Source organism: Nomascus leucogenys, chromosome 2, assembly GCF_006542625.1.
Source record: "Nomascus leucogenys isolate Asia chromosome 2, Asia_NLE_v1, whole genome shotgun sequence".
Classification (NCBI taxonomy): Eukaryota; Metazoa; Chordata; class Mammalia; order Primates; family Hylobatidae; genus Nomascus; species Nomascus leucogenys.
Genome location: NC_044382.1, coordinates 74,115,519 through 74,137,195, shown reverse-complemented (window position 1 = coordinate 74,137,195; position 21,677 = coordinate 74,115,519). Strand labels below are relative to the sequence as shown.

The 21,677-nt window shown below is 37.4% G+C and overlaps 1 protein-coding gene and 1 pseudogene across 2 annotated transcripts; one reads left to right on the top strand and one right to left on the bottom strand.

Annotated features, from left to right (window-relative positions):
• The first annotated feature begins 11,466 nt into the window (after positions 1-11,466).
• On the top strand, positions 11,467-12,685 carry LOC100600931 (annotated as a pseudogene). The gene is made up of 2 exons (XR_004026664.1): positions 11,467-12,294; positions 12,594-12,685. The product of XR_004026664.1 is annotated as a UMP-CMP kinase pseudogene (transcript).
• A 2,021-nt stretch (positions 12,686-14,706) lies between these two features.
• LOC105739432 (vomeronasal type-1 receptor 45-like) lies at positions 14,707-15,489 on the bottom strand. The gene has a single exon (XM_012505346.2). It carries the CDS (start codon positions 15,466-15,468, stop codon positions 14,707-14,709), a length of 762 nt encoding a protein of 253 aa, XP_012360800.2. The 5' UTR covers positions 15,469-15,489.
• Positions 15,490-21,677: the final 6,188 nt, after the last annotated feature.

Here is a 21,677-nt window from a genome sequence, read left to right as displayed (position 1 = left end):
TGGTAGAAACGTAGGACAAAAACAGCCTTTTTCTCTTGGTTTGGGTGTCAGGAAATGGGGTCTCAGTGCTTCAGTCATTTCAGGGTATGTGTTGCGGCCTTTAGGGCTCAGGTCTGGGATGTCACTGACTAACCATGCAATACCAAGTACCCGGCATCTAAGGGGTATAGAGTGTGTGTTGAGAGGAGAGTTGTAGAAAGTGTTTGGAAACATCCATGCTCCTGCTGTTGTTGAAGTGACAAAGAAGTGGCTGTCTTCTGGGTCGAGGAGGAATGTCCAAAGCCCTGGGGACCCAGTATCACTGGAAGACTTCCATTCAAGTTCTATACTTTCTTGCAATTGCTAAACTTCAGAAAACAGAGGAGATAAAACTTTTTGTAGCTGGTCTGGCCTTAGAGGTCCACAGCCTCTCATCAATGACCCAAACTGCCCCATACTGGACTCTCATCTATTACCATATACAAAAATCAACTCAAGATGGATCAAAGACTTAAATCTAAGACCAGAAACCATAAAAATTCTAGAAGATAACATCAGAAAAGCTCTTTTGGAAATGGTTTAGGAAAATAATTTATGGCTGATACCCCAGAAGCAAATGCAACAGAAACAAAAATAAGTAAATGGAACCTAATTAAACTAAAAACCAACCTTCTGAATAGCCAAAGAAATAATCAGCAGAGTCAACAGACAAGAAACAAAGTTGAAGAAAATATTTGCAAACTATACATCTGACAAAGAACTATATCCAGAATCTATAAAGAACACCCAAAAATTAGCAAGAAAAAAAACAAATAATATCATCAAAAAGTGGATTAATAAATAATTCTCAAAAGAAGATACACAAACAGCCAACAAACATATAAAGAAAAAGCTAAGCATTACTAATTATCAGGGAAATGCAAATTAAAACCACAATGAGATATCACTTTAGTCCTGCAATAATGGCCATAATTAAAAATAAAAAATAAATAAAAATAAATGTTGGCATGGATATGATGAAGAGGGAACACTTTTACACTACTGGTGGGAACATAAACTGGTACAACCACTATGGAAAACGGTATGAAAATTTCTTAAAGATCTAAAAATAGAACTACCATTTGATCCAGCAATCGCCCTATGGATACCAACCCAAAAGAAAATAAGTCATTATATGAAAAAGACACATGTACACAAAGTATTACTGGTTACAGTATTAGTAAAAAAAGTGTTTTGGAAGGAACTAAAAAATGTTCAATCATTTATTAACTGAATATCTATTTAATCTTATTAATATACTGCATACATGACAAGCGAAACATCAAAACCAGATAGTTCAAAAAATTTGATAAAATAATAGATAATAATTTTAGCATTTTCTTGTCTCACCTCAAGCAGATATTGAACCCATTCTCACTGATTCATGCTCCTTACTTTAAACATGATGATTACATGCTGGAAAAAGCTAGATTTTCTGGATTATCGTTTTTGTATTTCTTCAATGAGGCTTTTGAGGGAATCAGTACTGGGTCTGGACAGGAAGAAATCATGGTTCCCATGAATAAAGGTAAACAAATAAAATGGATTTAATTTTTCTGTATCTTTGGACATTTATCTGAACTATCTGGGCTGAACAACTGACTGTTTTTCTTCTATATACCAAAAATAGGCATTTTGTATAGCAAAAGGCCAGTTTCACTGCAGGGAGCCTTGGGAAAAGAGAAACAGAGAGAGGGAGGATCCAGGGGGCTGAAAGATGAGGGTAGTAATCTGGTCTTCTCTGAAAACAGTGCCCCCAAAACATAGCACGTTTAAACAACAAATAATATCTCACAATTTGTTGGAACTGGAATAGGGGCACAGCTTGGTTGGGTGTCTCTGACTCAGGGTCTTTCATGAGGCTGTTTGTTTTCAAGCTCACTCATGTGGCTATTGGCAGAATTCAACGTAGACTGAGAGCCTATTTTTCTTTGTCTATTGGCCTTGTCACTCCTTCAGTTCTCTGCCATATGGACCCATACACAGAGCAACTCATAACATTAACATTGGAGCTTGCTTCTGCAATGTGAGGAATACAACAGAGAGTCCCAGAGAGATACAGAGACAGGAACAGAGATTGAGGGAGCAAACACAAGACACAGTGAGTAGAAGGGAAATTACAACATTTTCATATATAATCCTGGGAGCCATGATAGACTGATGGTCTATTTTCTCCCAAATTTATATCTTGAAATTGTGACCTTTAATGTAATGATATTAGGAGGTAGGAGATAATTAGGTCCTGAGGATGAAGTCCTCGTGAATAAGATTACTGGCTTTATAAAAGGAACCTCAGAGAGATTTCTCTTGTTCTCTCTACCAGGTGAGGATATAACCTGAAGTTTGCAGTCGGCAATTCAGAAGAGCTCTCACCAAAGGCTGACAATACTGGCATCTTGATATTCAACTTCCAGACTCTGCAACTATAAGAAATAAAATTTCATTCCTTATCAGCCATACAGTCTATGGTTCCTTGCTATGGCAGCCTGAAGTTTGAGGTGTTATCCTACCATTTTTGTTATATTCTGTTAGTCAGAAGTGAGTCACTAACCTCTTCATGCTGGGAGCTTTTATGCAGCTGCTCACTTTATATATCAAGGTGAGGCACATGCTTCTAATTCTAAATATAAAGAAAAACACTGGAAGGCTTAATGTCAGAAAATGACAATATTTGAATTTCATTTAATTTCAACATCTCATGGCACAAACTTAAAAATAAGGCACAGAGAGAAAATTACTCTCCCAAGATCACACTGCTGGCCCCCAGGCCTGTTGAGATTATGTATCATGCCACCTCCCACCCCTTATGGTAATTTTTGCATCTTTAAGTTTGCACATTATCTACTTGTGATGCCATACCATGGGTTTTATAAGTTTTACCTCATATACACCTGATGAGTTTCCCAGGAAGAATATTCTAGCATTGTTACCATTGTGCATGTTGGGTGACAGAGAAGGTCCTGAAACACACACTGACTTGTCTAAGGTCACAGAAATAGTAAGACAAGATGTTCTGACCCAGATCTGTCTCAAACACGGGTCCTCAACCACATCCAGCTTTTCTCAGGAAGCTGAGAAAGGGGCGTAGGGGCTGTGTTCCCATAATTGTGAACAGGTGGGGAGTTTACATGGGAAAGGAGGGTGAGCAGTCAGGAGCCCAGCAGGGTCTGTGGGTCGGTGTTGTTGAAGGAAGGAGCCCAGGTGATGGAATCTTGAAGTGACCTCACTTCCTTAGTTACAGACTCCAAGAGAATTTGGAACTCTGGTAACCTGGGACCCTCATTTTAGAGATAGCCCTGTGTTTAGTAAGAAGACTCTGAAGACAGCAAGATGTTTTCCTGCTGTGTCTTGGATTTCTGAGGCTCTCACCTCAGGAAGGCTTGAACTGACAGCATTTTCTTATGATGTAAACATTGGCTCATTCCTCACCCTGGCTCTTCTGGAAGGGGGTGCCCATAGGTAACAGAAGGCCACGCAGGGCAGGCCCAACCAGGCCAGGCCTCACCTTTGATATCATCTGGGCAGCCCTACACCTCTCCTCAGCACCATGTCTTGTGGGAAAGAAAGAGATAATGGGTCCTTTTCTGACAGGAGCAGGTTTCCAGCTGTTGAGAAGCTAGTACATCTGTCAAATTTATACCCCAGGTTATGGCTGGCAGGATAGAAAGTTGAGTACTGGGGACCACCTTTATCTGTTCAGATGTTTATTCAAAAACTTCAAGCTGTCCTCTCATTTTCTCCTTGGCAGGAGGTCAATGCAAATGTTCCTTTGTGCCCTATCTGGGGGGCAGAATTTCCAATGGGGGTGTCCCCTGTGGGGAAAGCCAGGCATGCCACTGACACCTCTTGGCTGGGCTTCCAGGCACTCTCTTTGCTGAGCTCCATGCAGGAGATCCATAAGGAGCTGTTTGATGAGTTCAGCTACTTTATCTCATTGGACAAAGAGCAGATGCACCATGCCAACAACCATGGGCAGGGCTGGTCTGGGGTGAAAGTGGGTACAGTGGAGTCTCCAAAGAGACCCAAAAGACCAGGGAAGGCCCAAGATCCAGACCCAAATATGAGGACTCCCTGGAAAATATTTTAGAACTTCCTCAATTAAATGTCCCACAATCCCTTCCCAAAGGAATCTGGCATCCATTAGTCCATAATAGCAACTTAGGCGCACAGTCACCAGTCATATACTTGTAGGAATATCAAAGAAAACACTTTTGTGTTGTTTTTACTTTACACTAGGCCACGAGTATCTTTGCAGTTGCTACTATGTTTATTGTTTTAACTACCCACCCCAGATATCTCCTGCAGTAGGCAGCTTCAATGCCTTCTCTGCTAGAACTTTTCTAAGATTTAAAAATGTACACTCTTACTAGAGAAGGGTTTTATCCAAATAGTGGAGCTTACACAGAAAGTGTCTTATATTACTCTATGCATTAGTCATCTCACAGAACTCATCCCTGTAGCCCCGTCTGGGCAGGAGCTGTGCCCTCATATGTCTTCATAGTATTTCATAAGGGAGAGCCTTTTTCTCAGTAATTTAGCTTTTTAATGCTGATGGAGCCTGACATAATAAATTCTATTTCCATTTCACTCATGCTTCAGGGAACATCTTATGTGTGTCCTAATAGGCTATGACACTTTGCTATGGCTTCCATAATACAGTAACACAGGCTGAAGTGCTTTAACAACAAAAATTGAGTTTCTCACAGTTCTGGAGGCTAGTAATCCAACCAGAAGCTGGTGGCTGGGTGTCTTCTCTGAGGTCTCTCCTTGGCTTGCAGATGATCATCTTCTATCTCTGTGTCCACAAGATCTTCTCTTGTGCTTTTCTGTGCCCTGACTGCCTCTTCCAATGAGGGCCCCAGTCATGTTGAATTAGGATGCGTCCCAATGAATTCACTTAACCTTACATTTGCAGAGACTATATGTTTAAATATAGTCACATTCTGAGGCACTAGGTGTTAAAACATGAATGTATACATTTTGGGAAGGGAACACAATTTAGCTCATAACATGTACTAATCCCTGGTAGATGACAGTCTCCCAGGAAAGAAATGACTCAGTGAAAGAATAGGCATATGTAAAGTGTGAATAGCTAAGCCAGATTTTGTTCCAGAAGGGCTGTGACAGGTACACTGCCAACAGGAGTTTCTGAATGTATCTGCCATTCTGAATCCAGACTCTTTGAATTATTTGACAAGCTGGTATCAATGTGACAAAGAAAATTATGTTTCTATTTCCACTTTTCCAACTGGTATGTTTGAGTTACCTTTCAGTTGTTTCATACTTATTTGGGTTTTCTGTTTACCAAGTTATCTCCTCAGATCCTTGGCCCTCTGATGGGCTTTCTCCAACTCTGGAGTTTCCCATCATGGACACTTTTGCCAGATGTGGGGTTGCTGTAGCTGTTTCTCTCCCTTTGAGGTTAGAAAACTCAGTTATGTTGCTTTAAGTCAAAAGGGTTGTGCTAGGCTTTCTTGCCCTGTGCCCTGTCTTTAAAACAGAGAGAAAATGTGGCTTCCCCATGCCCTTCCCCTTTATGTCAGGAACACACTGAGCCTCAGGTAGCTTAGAAGAAATTTCATGCAACCCTCACCGTGGAAGATTCTCATTCTGACCCATGTGTTTTGGAGCAGCCATTTGATATCACAAAGCCTGTGTTTTCTCATTTCTACGTTGAGAATGATTTTTGGGAACTCTCTGGAATAGTGCTCTTCATAAAGATTATTAATACAGGAGAGTGCTATTGTTCTACAGCTGATACAGCATGATGAAGATGCCTTGAAGTTATGAATGGATTAATTATTCTTTACCTCCACATCAAATTCGACATTGGAAGCTTAAAAAATTATTCTCCATGGACATCTATATCCTCCACATGTACAAGTCTCCAAAGGATGGGGACCTCCTGGTCTGAGCCACACATTCCCGTCCTCTGGTGTTTCATGGTCTCATCACTGTATGTTCCTTCTTGTCCCCCCTACACACCCACCCAAGTAAAAATATGAGTCTATCCAGAACCTAGAGAGTTGAATGAAGCCGACCCCCAAGCCAGGCCCAAGGGAGAAGCTGATGCAGTCCCTGGCAGCAGCCTTCCGGGGTCAAACTATCTTCTTCTTTACCATTTTCTTGAACTTTTACCAGGACTTCACCACCACTCCACAGTTCCCGGACCAGCTGTTCAGTAGGCAAGCATCTGTTTTCTCCAAGGCACAGTGGTGACTCTACCAGCTACTGTGTTTCAGAATAACAGTGCATCTCTATCAGCCTCAGTTTCCATCTCTGAAGAGAATTGTACAATGAACCTCATATGGTTTTTGTGAGGAATGAATGACATAAAACATGAAAAGTGGATCCCTAGTGCCTGGCTCAGTGGAAAGGCTGCTGGGCATGCAATGGTTGTTCATATTTATATATTTTTTTCTGTTCTTTCACCCAAGAGGCTTTTTCTCATGTCTCAATGATTCATGTCCCTCTATAATTGGAAAAGCATATAGAAGACAAACCTGTCCTTACATTTGTAAAGGACAATGGAGTTTCATTTTAGCTGGACTTTATCCTTGACCCAGAGAGAATGGATATCCCTGGGTGCTGAGAAAGGCACAGTCAGATACATCTAAAGAGGTGGGAGTTAGGGCTTACGTATTCATCATGTATATATTAAGCACTTTTTCAGACACTTGGCATAATTCAATGAAGAAAGCAGATGACAGTTCCTGGGCCTCAATTTATTTTATGGAGTCAGACACTCGCAGTAGACTACATAAGCAGGTCCTTTTGACAGAATGTGAGATATGATGCCCTTATGCCCTCCCGTAGGTATGGATGCACATCTCAGCTTCTGATCAGAAAGACACACCACAGGACCAAGTATAACATTTAAATATTTGAATAATTTTTTTTTCAAAGTAACATCCCTTCATGAGAAAAACTCTCAACAAATTAGGTTTAGAATAAATTCACCTAAACCAATTAAAGTTCATGTATTACAAATAAACAGCTAATAATATATTAAATGAGACAAAGTTGCAAGCTTTTTCTATAAGACCTGGAACACAACAAGAATACCCACTTTCATCAGTCTTATTCAATACAATACTCTATATCCAAGCCAGAGAAATTAGAGAAAAAATCAAAGGCATACAGATTGGAAACAAAGTTAACTTGTCACTCTTTGCAGACCACATAATTTTATATACAAAACCTTTAAAACTCCACTAAAAAACTGTTAGATCTAATGTAGAAATGTAGTAAACTTGCAAGAGATAAAATCAACATACAAAAGTCAACAGGGTTTTTATACACTAACAAGAAACTATGTAAAAGTATTTGAAAGAGAAATCAAGAAAACAATTCCATCTATAATACATACAAAAAGTATACTCAGAAATAAACTGAATCAAAAAGGTAAAATCTCTACATTAAAAGCTAAAAAAAACCTTAAGAATTGAGGTCAAAAATTAAATAAAAACAAATGGAAAGATGTCCCTTATTCATGAATTTCTAGAATTAATATTGTTTTAATGTCTGTATTACACAAGATAATCTACAGATTTAATGTAATTCTTATCAAAATATCAGTGACATACTTTACAGACATAAGATAAAAATTCTATAATTTATATGATACGAAAAAGGCCCTGAAGAGTCAGGGCAATATCAGCTACAAAAAAAAAAAAATGTGCAAACATTACATTACTTGACAACAAAACATGGTACAAAGCTATAGTATCCAAAACAGTATGGTATGGACATAAAAACAGACACATAGGTTAATGAAGCAAAATAAAAAGCTCAGAAATTCATGCATTCACAGCTAATTGATTTTAGATGAAGGCAACAAAAATACACAATAAAGAATGACAGACTCTTCAATAAATAGTGTTGGGAAAACTGGGTATTCACACAGAGAACAATAAAATAACACCTTCATTTTACACCATATGTAACAATTAACTCATAATTTATTAAAAACTTAAATGTAAGACCTGACACTCTGAAACTGCTACAAAAAAAAAAAAAAAAAAAAAAAAAAAAAACCATAGGGTGGAAGTCCCATGACATTGGTCTGAGCAATGAGATTTTGAATTTAACTTCAAAATTCCAGGGAACAAAACTAAGAATAAACAAATAAGATTACTTCTAACTAGGTCAGGCGTGGTGGCTCACACCTGTAATCTCAGCACTTTGGGAGGAGGAGGCAGGTGGATCACCTGAGTTCAGGAGTTTGAGACCAGCCTGGCCAACATGGCAAAACCATGCCTCTATTAAAAAAACACAAAAATTAACCAAGTGTGGTGGTGCATGCCTGTAATCCCAGCTACTGGGGAGGCTAAGGCAGGAGAATCACTTGAACCTCAGAGGCGGAGGTTGCAGTGAGCCAAGGTCACGCCACTGCACTCCAGTCTGGGCAATAGAGTGAGAATCCATCTCAATAAATAAATTAATTAATTAAAATAGAGAGATAAAGACATACAAATATAACAAATACTGAAGAACAATTAGCATAGGTAATAATAGAGAAGTACTAAAAGTATGATAGAAATGAAATGTATTTAAAAATATTCACTTCTGAGTTAAGTTTGTAGATGTACACACCTGACAAAGAGTTGCTCCTACATTACGCAAACAAAAAAGCTGGAGAAACTGCAAATAAATGAATGGCTCGTTCTGAGCCGTTTAGAGACCTGAATTCACAGGGAAGACAACAAACCCAACATCAGGGGATGCAGAAGCCTGCAGGTAATGGAGACCCCAGGCTATTATGTGCACCGGAAAGACCATGTACACTGGTAAAATTAAACGAAAACTTTTGAAGTAGTACCTGGTGTCTGTGTGTAGGTGGGTGAAGGAGAAGGTGAAACCCTGGAATCTACAGACATAAGGTTTACACCTTTGTCAGAGTGTTTCTAGCAACCCTACAAGGCCTGTCAGGGAGGATGGGATAGAATCCTGAGAATGCTTCCCCAATAATGCTGATGGGGAGGGACCACTATCCCACCCACTGCTACAACTCTGGAGACACAGCTCTCCCATCTCTCCTATAGAATACAAGGCCCAATGTGCAGTGTAAGAACATCCAAACATGAGCCAGAGGGAACCGTGAAAAAACTCACAGCAGCTGATGGTGGAGAAACAAGGCCAACATCCACATCTCTGCACAGATGCATCTCCCATAAAGAAACTGAAGCCCAGCCAGGCGTGGGGCTTATGCCTATACCTCTAGCACTCTGAGAGGCCGAGGTGGGCAGATTAATTGAGCCCAGGAGTTCAAGACCAGCAATATGGTGAAACCTTGTCTCTACAAAAAATACAAAAAATAACTGGGCATGGTGGCACATGCCTGTAGTCGCAGCTACTTGGGGGGCTGAGGCGGCAGGATCGCTTGAGCCCAGAAGGTCGAGACTGCAGTAAGCCGAGATTGCGCCACTGCACACTAGCCTGGGCAACAAAGTGAGACCCTGTCTCAAAACAACAACAACAACAAATAAACTAAACCATTAATTTACGGGGCACTGTTGCAGACCCACTTCCACTGGGAGTTAGAAGCATGGACTAGGAGCCTCTCTACTACTGGGGGAGAAATGGAAATCTGCTCTTGGCCCTGCATTGCATCTACAGGATGGGCAGGAAAATCTTTACATGTCAGTAACCACACACCCCAGCTGACAGTGCTGTCTGAGGCTTCAGAACAACAGACATATCCTCACTCCCCCACCCCCTGCCACCAAGTTAAAAAACATGGAGTTGGCCGGGCACAGTGGCTCACACCTGTAATCCCAGCACTTTGGGAGGCCGAGGCAGGTGAATCACCTGAGGTCAGGAGTTCAAGAGCAGCCTGGCCAACATGGTGAAACCCCGTCTCAACTAAAAATACAAAAAGTAGCTGAATGTGGTGGTGGGTGCCTGTAATGCCAGCTACTCAGGAGGCTGAGGCAGGAGAATCGCTTGAACCTGGGAGGGGGAGGTTGCAGTGAGCTGAGATTGTGCCATTGCACTTCAGCCTGGATGACAAGAGCAGGACTCCATCTCAAAAAAAAAAAAAAAAAAAAAGGAGTAAAAATGACCGTAAAATACAGCTGTGCACGAGATTATCTCTGATAAAAGGCACAAAGGGAAGGCACAGCAAACCTGGGAGATATTGGCAAAGTATCCTGAAAAGGATTTGAATTCCCTGGTGCTCAGAAGGTTATTGCTGCCATAACAAATTTCAATCCCAGCGCACCTCTCATCTATATGACCATAAACCCCTACGCTAAGGCCTATCTGAGGGAAAACTGCTCATCGATAACCTGAAAACTATTTACCCCAATATACTGTTTTATACAACATATACTACTGCTTTCAACAAAAATTACAAGCCGAGCCATACTATTTTGTTTTAATGTGAGATCTTTATTTGTGTGAGAAGCAAATTAAAAACTGTAAAGGACAGAAGAAAATAAGCCATCAGGTAAAGGGGTCAGAAGAAATTAGGCATCACAAAACCTAGGCATATGGAAATATGTTTAAATTTTTAAGCAAATAGGGAAAAGGGGATATCAAAATAATCAGAAAATTATAAACTAAACAGGCAAATTTGGAAAAGAGTCAAATAGAAATGGAATAAATTAAATACATATTAATATACAATGTATGAGTTAAATATTAAATTAGACTGAGTTGATGACGAGAGGATTAGTGAACTGGATTAATGAATTGAACTATTGAACAGAATGAATGTAGCCAAAGACAGTAAGAGAAACAAAATCATAGCAATATGAATGTAATTATACATATATAAGTAACAGAATGAGAAGGAACAAAGCACAATTATTTTACTTAAGTCCATATAAATAATAAATCACACTAATAAAATAGTTATTTTCAAATTTCTAAAATTAAAAACCAGGTATAAACTCATAAATGCAGAAGTGTGCTGTGTCTAAAAGACAGCAATAAAGAAAGATATTTAACAAAATAACAGTCAAACTGCATAACACTAAATAGAATGAAGACAATTAAAAGCCATGAGAAGGAGAGATAACCTACAAGGTGAGAGTAAAATCTCCACAGCCTGTACAGACCCAGAAAACTGAGAAAGAAATATTAAGAGTTCTGAAAAAAAGGTATTGTTCAACCTGTAATTGGATACATAGCTAGCATATGTTTAATAAATAAGGGTAAACTAAATTATCTTAAAAAGTAAAAAAAAAAAAAGAGAGAGAGAGAGAAAGGGAGAGAGATTGTATTTACCAACAGGAGCTTCTTGACTGTACACTTCAAGAAGGTAGAAAAGTTGTCTTATAGAAAAATTAGGGAATCAAAATTAAAGATAAAGAACTTGTAGACACAGGAGACTATAAGGGTGGACACTGAATTCAAGAAACCACTAAGTCTGGCAGCATAGGTTTCAAAAGAATTTAGATAGGTTAAAAGTGTCATTAAATTATATATCAAATCGAGCCCGCCCCTTTCTCCCGCCGCCTCGCCTCCCCGCCCCGCCCCGCCGCTGTCAGCTCCCTCAGCGTCTGGCCGAGGCGCGGTGTATGCTGAGCCGCTGCCGCAGCCGGCTGCTCCACGTCCTGGGCCTTAGCTTTCTGCTGCAGACCCGCCGGCCGATTCTCCTCTGCCCTCCACGTCTCATGAAGCCGCTGGTCGTGTTCGTCCTCGGCGGCCCCGGCGCCGGCAAGGGGACCCAGTGCGCCCGCATCGTCGAGAAATATGGCTACACACACCTTTCTGCAGGAGAGCTGCTTCGTGATGAAAGGAAGAACCCAGATTCACAGTATGGTGAACTTATTGAAAAGTACGTTAAAGAAGGGAAGATTGTACCAGTTGAGATAACCATCAGTTTATTAAAGAGGGAAATGGATCAGACAATGGCTGCCAATGCTCAGAAGAAGAAATTCTTGATTGATGGGTTTCCGAGAAATCAAGACAACCTTCAAGGTTGGAACAAGACCATGGATGGGAAGGCAGATGTATCTTTCGTTCTGTTTTTTGACTGTAATAATGAGATCTGTATTGAACGATGTCTTGAGAGGGGAAAGAGTAGTGGTAGGAGTGGTGACAACAGAGAGAGCTTGGAAAAGAGAATTCAGACCTACCTTCAGTCAACAAAGCCAATTATTGACTTATATGAAGAAATGGGGAAAGTCAAGAAAATAGATGCTTTTAAATCTGTTGATGAAGTTTTTGATGAAGTTGTGCAGATTTTCGACAAGGAAGGCTAATTCTAAACCTGAAAGCATCCTTGAAATCATGCTTGAATATTGCTTTGATAGCTGCTATCATGACCCCCCCCCTCTTTTTTTTTTTGAGACGGAGTCTCGCTCTGTTGCCCAGGCTGGAGTGCAGTGGCGCAATCTCGGCTCACTGCAACCTCCGCCTCCCGGATTCACACCATTCTCCTGCCTCAGCCTCTCCGAGTAGCTGGGACTACAGGCGCCCGCCATCACGCCCGGCTAATTTTTTTGTATTTTTAGTAGAGATGGGGTTTCACCGTGGTCTCAATCTCCTGACCTCGTGATCCGCCCGCCTCGGCCTCCCAAAGTGCTGGGGTTACAAGCGTGAGCCAACGCGCCCGGCCCCATGACCCCTTTTTAAGGCAATTTTAATCTTTCATAACTACACCTCAATTAGTGGCTGGAAAGTACATGGTAAAACAAAGTAAATTTTTTATGTTCTTTTTTTTGGTCACAGGAGTAGACAGTGAATTCAGGTTTAACTTCACCTTAGTTGTGGTGCTCACTAAACAAAGAAGGGTATCAGCTAGTTTTTTTTAAATTCAAAACAATATCCCTTTTATAGTTTGTGCCTTCTGTGAGCAAAACTTTTGAGTACACGTATATATCCCTCTAGTAATCACAACATTTTAGTAGGGATACCCATTTCCTTATTTTCTTGCAAGTTTTAAATTTCCAACCTTAAGTGAATTTATGGACCAGATTTCAAAGGAACTTTTTGTGTAGTCAGTTCTTGCACAATGTGTTTGGTAAAAAAACTCAAAATGGATTCTTAGCAGCATTTTAGTGTTTATCAAATAACTGACCATTGGCTATAGAAAGATGAGAAAACTTAAGCTTTGTTTTACTACAACTTGTACAAAGTTGTATGACAGAGCATATTCTTTGCTTCCAAGATTTGGGTTGGGGGCACTAGGGGTTCAGAGCCTGGCAGAATTGTCAGTTTTGGTCTGACATAATCTAAGGGTATGGGGCAAGGATCACATCTAATGCTTGTGTTTCTTATACTCTGTTATATAGTGTTATTCATGATTCAGCTGATCTTAACAAAATTCCTAACAGTGGAACCTTGAAATGGATGTGGCTAGATTTATGCTAAAATGATTCAGTTAGCATTTTAGTAACACTTCAAAGGTTTCTTTTGTTTGTTTTCTAGACTTAATAAAAGGTTAGGATTAATTAGAAGAAGCAATCTAGTTAAATTTCTCATTTGTATTTTATTTTCTTGAATACTTTTTTCATAGTTATTTGTTTAAAAAGATTTAAAAATCATTGCACTTTGGTCAGAAAAATAATAAATGTATCTTATAAATGTTTGATTCCCTTCCCTGCTATTTTTATTCAGTAGATTTTTGTTTGGCATCATGTTGAAGCACCGAAAGATAAATGATTTTTAAAAGGCTATAGAGTCCAAAGGAATATTCTTTTACATCGATTCTTCCTTTAAAAATCTCTGAGAAATTTGTTTTCGCCTTACTTTTTTTTCCTCTGTCACAATGCTAAGTGGTATCCAAGGTTCTTAATATGAGATTTAAAATCTTAAAATGTTTCTTATTTTCCGCACTTACATCATTTGGTACACAGGGTCAAATAGGGCAAATAATTTTGTCTTTGTATAATTAGATTTGATATTTAAAGTCACTGGAAATAGTGAGGACAAGTTAATGGATGTTTTTATATTTTAATAGAATCGTTTATTTCTATGTGTTACGAAATTCACTTAATGATAATTTTTTCAACATACTTGCCATTAGAAAACAAAGTATTGCTAAATACTATAACATATTGGCCACTAAAGTTCATATTGAGATTATCTTGGTTTCTTGGAAGAGATAGGAATGAGTTCTTATCTAGTGTTGCAGGCCAGCAAATACAGAGGTGGTTTAAATAAACAGCTCTAGTATGAAGCAAGAGTAAAGACTAAGGTTTCGAGAGCATTCCTACTCACATAAGTGAGGAAATCTGTCAGATAGGAATCTAAATATTTATAGTGAGATTGTGAAAGCAACCTTAAAGTTTTGAAGAAGACTGATGAGTCTAGGTGCTTTGCTTCCTTTCATCAGATATCTTTCTGTGGCATTTGAGAACAGAAACCAAGAAACATGGTAATTACTAAATTATGAGTCTTTGCTTTTTGTTTGCTTTTAAGTAGAAAAACATGTTGGCAACATTGAGTTTTGGAGTTGATTGAGATAATCTGACTTAACTAGTTTTGTCATTCCATTTGTTAAAGATACAGTCACCAAGAATTTTTTGAGTTTTTTGAAAGACCCCAATTTAAGCCTTCTTATTTTTAAAAATTAAGTTATTTCCATTCAGTGATGTTGGATGTATATGAATTATTTAGTAAATAATCTCAATAAATTTTGTGCTGTGGCCTTAAAAAAAATTATATATCAAATCATCTACTTCTTGGATAATTTAACTAATGTCAAAATAATCTATTTTTCAGACTATTTTGTAATTAATTTATTAAAAATGTACATTTATATCGCACATTATGCAAAATTTTTATTATTCTTTTATCAGAACTAATAAGTGTGAAAGGGCTGACAGTGGAATAGAAACTGCCCACAAGCCTCTGGACACTCACGATGACTGAGTCATAAACCAATAATAGAGCTGAGGAGGATGAGATAATAAGGTCTACCCAGTACATGACCACAAAGCAACTCACCAGCAGCAGGATGGTCTGGGTGGCCCTTTTCTCTGGGGAGGCTCTTGGAGAGAGGTTGGTTCTATGAAGGTATTGGGATCGTCTCTGATGCCTGGAGAAGAGAATTACCATGCATGCACTTGAGAGCAGCATGATTGTTACAAAGAAGACATTCCTAAGCAGTGGCAGCATGAAAGACAGGCTCCTGATAATGTAGCTTACGGAAGAAAGTGAGTTGTATTTGCCGATACTTAGCACATCGGTCTTAGTCCCATTAGAAGAAGCCACAGTAGAGGAGAACAGGTTATTACTGAGAGACAGACTGAGAACCCATAGGAAGAAGAAGGAGTGAAAGATGGAACCTGTGAACTTCTGTTTAATCATTGCAGACCAGGAGGTGCCAGGGCTGATGGCGACAGCCTGGAGGACGCTCAGGAGGCAGGTGGTGCAGATGGAGACACTCCTCATCACCCTGTGCATGTAGAAGAATGCCTTACACTTGAAGTCACTCTGAAAATACAGTGACTCAAACAGGTCTGGAGATGCCAAGAAGACCACAATGAGGAGCATCACTAAGTGGACAAGGGCCAGGTGACAGGTGACGAGGTCAGTGGGCTTAGGCCTCTGATCCTGAAGGAGTGAGAAGATTCGGAAGAATAGGAGGAAGTTGTTGGCTGTGAGTCCAATACCAGCTTGAAGAAGAAGGGCGATTGTTAGTAGTACCTTAAGTGGAACATGGTCATCTTAATGATGAAGAGGAATTATATTTTATATATCTGAAATAAAGCAATAGACTTCTTACCATCAGTGTTAGTTATTGTATAGTCAAAATTATTACCAACCTTATATTTTAATTTTACCCATTTATCTTGATTAACCCTGACTATCTCATATAAAATTTTTAAATGCAGCCTGAGTATTATATTTTATAACAAATAACTCATATATATATCAAATATCAACACATCCGCAATCACATCTATGTAGGGTGCACATTATCTATACTCATAGAGTACCTGTGGCTCACTCCTCAAAAAGCATTTCTTTACTTTCTGTATTTTTTGTTTAATTTTCACCACCCATAATAATATGCATATAAAATAAATCATGGATGCTTTTACAACTGAATTGAGGTAAACTTTGTGCTAATGGAAAAAGAATCACCAAAAATTTTTTTGAAAAAAGTTGCAGTGAATCGATCCAATATCCCATCACTCTAATGCTTTTCTTATTGCCTCCCTGTTTCATATTTAAGTACCCTTCTAATTAGATAGGGTTTCTGCTAATGATGAAGATAATCTATCATGAAGTCAGATGCTTATTAACCTTGACACCATCTGTACTTAATTTTCCTTTGTCATATTAGCTAAGATATTCACAGGATCTTGGGTTTAGGATGTGAACATTGCTGTACTAACTGTATGTATCTTTTCAAAATGGTCCTGGTTCTCTTGAAGCTTAGTTTTAATATGGTACTCCTTATCTAAACCCTCATCATCTCAGAAAGGAATTACTAAAAACCCTGCTTTCAATTTTCAAGAGAACGAGCAGCACATTTCTCAAGTTTATGGCGTCCGTAACTTTACATGAAAATGCTTATGTGAAGATCTTTTTCTTGAGCCTTCACTTAATACCGAAATACCCTCCCATGCCTTCAAAACCACTTTGCCCTTCAGTAATACAGGGAATTTTCATCATATGTTAATTGAAAGATCTCTGTATCAAAATAATTTTTCTGAAATTTTACTGAATAATTTGAAAATTGTTCTCTTGTTATTTGCTCTGGATGCTGGCATTATTATTTTATTAAATCAATTCAATACTGGCGTGGAACAAGTCAGCTGTATAATACTGAAACAAAATCTGTAGGCACTCTATTTTTCTTCTGAGATGTAAAAGTGTTCAATTGTTTTCAAGGTCACTTAAAACTACACTGGTCCCTAAGTGTAAATACGTAAGGCAATGCAGATTATGTGATAAACTGTGTTTTTGGCTCATACTCAGAAAATAATGGCTGAGGTAGACATTGCTCTAAGACCACTTGATGCGTATGAGTTTATCAAAAAGAATTGCAGCAAATTATTTTTACTTTTTATCCAAGCACTTAATCTATTAAAGGGACATATTTATTTCAACTTACAGAACCAACCAATTGATAGTTCTCAACAATGTACATTTGCACCCTCAGCTCAGTTGGAATCTGTTGCCATATTGCACTCAGGGGAAACACCAGAAGAATATCAACAGAAAGTCTTAATGATCTTCACATTATAAGGTTCACAATCCAGTACAAGTAAAGCAAAATTTGAGTATGAATCACTAACATATATGGAATTATTTAATAACTATATACCAGAATCTTTTTATTATTACTCTTCAGGTATTGTAGGTTATCTAACAAAGACAGAGAATAAATGTAATAGAAAAAGTAACATAAATAATAATTTTAATATTTTCTCTTTTTACCCCAAAGACATGCATCTCACCATTTTTCATTCATGCCCCCACTCTGTAAATGACTCTCATGTGACCTTCTACTCAATGGGACTCTAGGTCATTGGTGCTGAGCCTGGACACTGAGGAGGACTATGATTCTTATGGATTGAGATCAACAGATAAAGCATAAGAGTATTAAATATGGATTTCACATAAGTAAAAAGTGAATATATATGTAATATATAATAATAGTTATGATAGGAATACTACATGCAAATGTTTAAATTTTTATAGTTATATTAAAAAGTTACTTGTTTTTTTTCTGAATATTAAACTTAACTGTATGCTCTGTATTTTTATTTGCTGAGTCTGGCAATTCTAACATAAAATAATCATGAGATCTGGAAACATGGTATACCACTGAGAGAAATTAAATAGAAGAAAAAAATCCATGAGGTCATATAGGTTGATGTGAGTGTAGGAATCGGGTCCTATTTGATGCAGTACACACTTAGAATTCTAAATGCAAATCTCAGCCCTCACTATGAGATCTGGCAACCAGCCTGCCTTTGGGTTGATGGTGAAGCCCCTGAGCACTCTCAGAAGACAGATAATATAGATAAAGTTCATCTTCATTATTCTCACTTTCATCTCAGGATATTCTTAATACTGTAAGCCCCAAAGGGTATGCACAACCATGGATGTTAGGGAAAACAACACCTTTCAGTGGACCAGTAACTAAAGGCTGATTATAAAGTCAACAGCCTTGATCAGACATCAGAAAAAAAGATTGTCATGAGAGAAAGAAGCTATTCACAAACCTGTCACTATTTTGCATTACAGAATATGCTATTTTGGACAAGATAAAGTTTGATTAAATCTATTTTTTCAGGATTATAATAATATTTACTATTTAGAATTGTATTTTAATGATATGTCTTAATAGATTTTTTACATTCTTCCTGGCATATACTTATGCTTAAAAATCCATATCAGAAAATAAATAACACCTTGTTTTATTTTTACTGGTTTAATAATCAAAAGTGTCATATTCTCATCAATTTCACCATATTCTATGAACAGTGTCCTAAAACATATTACTGGCCATCAACTACGATTATGAAGAATGAAGTGATTATGAGAATTGCACATGACCTAGTTGGCAGGGCAGTAGGTCTTTTTATTCACTGGCAATAGCTGGTAAACTGACAAACACAGCCGGCAACATCAGAAAAGGGAGTCACCTTTTCCAGCTAAAACAATTTCGTTTGTGTAATGTACAAATGTACTTGATGGCAAGTTCCAGATACCACTGAGAAATGAAACTGGAATGCATCTACTATTCTATTGTAATTTAGCTTAGCAAAGAGTGCAGATGGTAGCACAGTGCTCACAAGTGCAGATATTCACAATCTCAAGACATTGTATTCTCACTTCATCTGAGAAAAAAAACATGGGAAAAGAAAGTGTCACTGCAGAGGTAGGAAACAAAAAAACCACCCGGGCGGGGCTCAATCACTAATTCTGAGCTATAACTTTTTGGAAATCATAAAATTATGTCTGCCAGTGCAGATTTTTTTTTATTTTTTTTTTGATTACCAAACTCTAAAATTTTGAGCAAAATATAGGACTTTTTTTCCTAAATGCTTTCAAGGTATTTTACCACCATATCCCTGTGCATCAGAGTAACAGAAAAATTATGCTCATATTAACTGTGTCAAATATTGTATTAAGGAGGAAATGGAGGGCATGTCTTTCTGCTCAGGTACCCTGATCAGGAAAGATTAGGGTCCATTAAGACCTGTCTTTTCAGACATCTTCCCTCTTCTACATGAAGTACAGGGCTTTTAACATGAACTCATTTAAGAAAAACTTAAAATTCTCTCATGGTACAGATATAGAAAAGTTTGCTACTGATCAAACGTCTTAAGGCTTTCATGCCCTTGTGAGTAAAAAAAAATGGACAATTTCTGTCATTGTCATTTTGTTTCTTCTGTTTGCAAAAGTGTCTTGGTTTCTTTCTCTCTGTCTTCCATTTTAAAGATACATAGACACTAAAAGGCATTAACCGTATTAAATACAGAAAATGTTAACTTGTGAATTTCAACAATTGAGTTAAAAATGACTTGTCACTTTTTGTGACTATATGTTTAATAGGGAAACCTACAATTTAAACTTTTTAGAAGAATAAAAAGAGATACTAAATTTAGAAGATTTTCTAGTAATAAGGGAATTCTAAATTATTCACAAATTATTATTCTCTCCTAACTAATCTTATACAAGTGAATACACACATCTTATATGTTTTAGATCATTTAGAAAATCTAAATATCAATGTAAACTTAAAGAAATATTTGAAATTGTACTGGATATTACCAGCCTCTATTCATATAAGTTGGTCACTCACACTATTGAGTTTTAATATATAACAAAAAATGACGGTGCTGGATAGTTTGTGTTATCAAGAAAAAAATCCTTCTGGTAGCAATTACTATAATCCAATAAAACATAATGTCTTTTATGGTCATCTGCTAAATTATTGGTATTGTGAAATGTTGAAAAGATTTTATGTTATGACATCATTATTTAAATAGTGCTAAAGTATTAAAATATATTGAAGTATCTCTAAACTGTAAAAAAGATATAAGATTAAATTATTCTAAATTAGTTCCATTTGTTGTGTGTTGAAAGAATTCTTCATAAATACATAAAATACTTTGTTATACTAATTTATTGTAATCAAAAATAGCCTAGTAAAGTTTCAATTCAAATGTGATAGTATAAAATCACAAATTTCATTACATATGTAAATTTGTGTGCTCATAATATTAATAACATTTATGTTTCATCTGGAAATTCTTACTAATTAGTCATAATTCAGTGAGAAGTAAAAATAAAATTATGAGAGAATCACAGACACTATGAAGAAAATCCTACCTCTTCCCACCATTCACCTGAGTCTTGAGCACTCACTAGTAGTGAAGGAGAAGCAGATACTCAGCAGCTGAGCCTTGGAGTGATTCTGTGCGTGTGGATTGTGGTCCCTGAGACATGGTTCTAAGAAAGAAATGCTGCCAGTTCGTTTCCCTCCAGGCCCATAACTGTTCTTTCAGCAGCTGCAATTGAAACGTTCTGAGCAAGGAACTATCCTAATTGAGGAAAACACTGTGATCAGCCAGATTGAGGTTGAAGCTGAGCATCAAGTATCTGTGTGCCTTCTGGTCTCAGAGGAAGCGGAAAGACAGCAAATCGCAAAGGGGACATTTACTTACTGCAAGTGGGGAAGTGGAAGAAATGGGGGAGGCTGTGTGGTCAGAGGTGGAGCAGCAGAAGATACCATGGAAAGAGTCAGCCTTCTGCATTTGTAGAAATCATAGGGAGTTATTGAGACAGTACAGACCAGGCCATTGCCTTTGAAAGAATTTTATTTGGCTCTGCAAGGCACACAGAAGTTGCTGGCATCTGGAGACAAAAGTTAGGTTATTTTAAGAAAAGTTAAGAAAAATACAAAAACATCAAAACAAAGATGTCTATTAAAATGATGTTGGCCTACAAGAAGAATAACTCCATTATTTAAAATGTTTTTATATACATAGGTCAAGTTAGATATAAATATTATGATATTCTAAATGTTTTCCTTTAACTCTTGACTTATAAATTCTCTTGTCAAAAGTACCATAAAAATAATTACAGGGATTTAGAAAACACTAGTTATATTATATTTATTGCAATTTCTGTTATACCATTAACAAAAACTAGAAATATCCTAAATTCCCAACAAAAAAAGACAGATTAAGTTAACTGTGGCAGAGTTACAAAATAGAAAACTCTTCAGCCAGAAAAAGCATTCTGAAGAATGTTTATTAACGTAGAAAAAATTCAGAATATGTAAAATGAAAAAAGCGAACAAAAACAGTGATATAGTGTTTTGTCATATTTGAATAAAAATTACATTCACATGTATGTAGAAAAAGAAAGGTGATATGCTGAGATGTTAATTGCAATTTTTTTGAGTTGTAGAAATATAGAATATAGTAAATATATTAAAATATAGATGTTAAAAAATATTCCATATTTTTATTTGCATTTTCCAACTTTTTCTGTGCATGTATTGCTTTGTAATAAGAAATTACCATAAAATCTATTTTAATTCAACATTAAGAACCTTGTTTGAAAATAAGGAAACATTGCACCTATTAAGATAATAATCATTTCCTTTTGAAATGTAAATAAAAATTTGGCAGTTTCATCCTTGGCATTCTGAGGGAATGGACCATTCATAATGCATGAGTTTGTTTCCCCGATCCTCAGTAGAACCGCCCAAAGTAGCAGTCAGGGAGCCA

What these genes read in the sequence shown, in the direction of transcription:
- LOC105739432 (XM_012505346.2), bottom strand. Translation starts at nt 15,468, where the DNA reads ATGCTCCTCATTGTGGTCTTCTTGGCATCTCCAGACCTGTTTGAGTCA.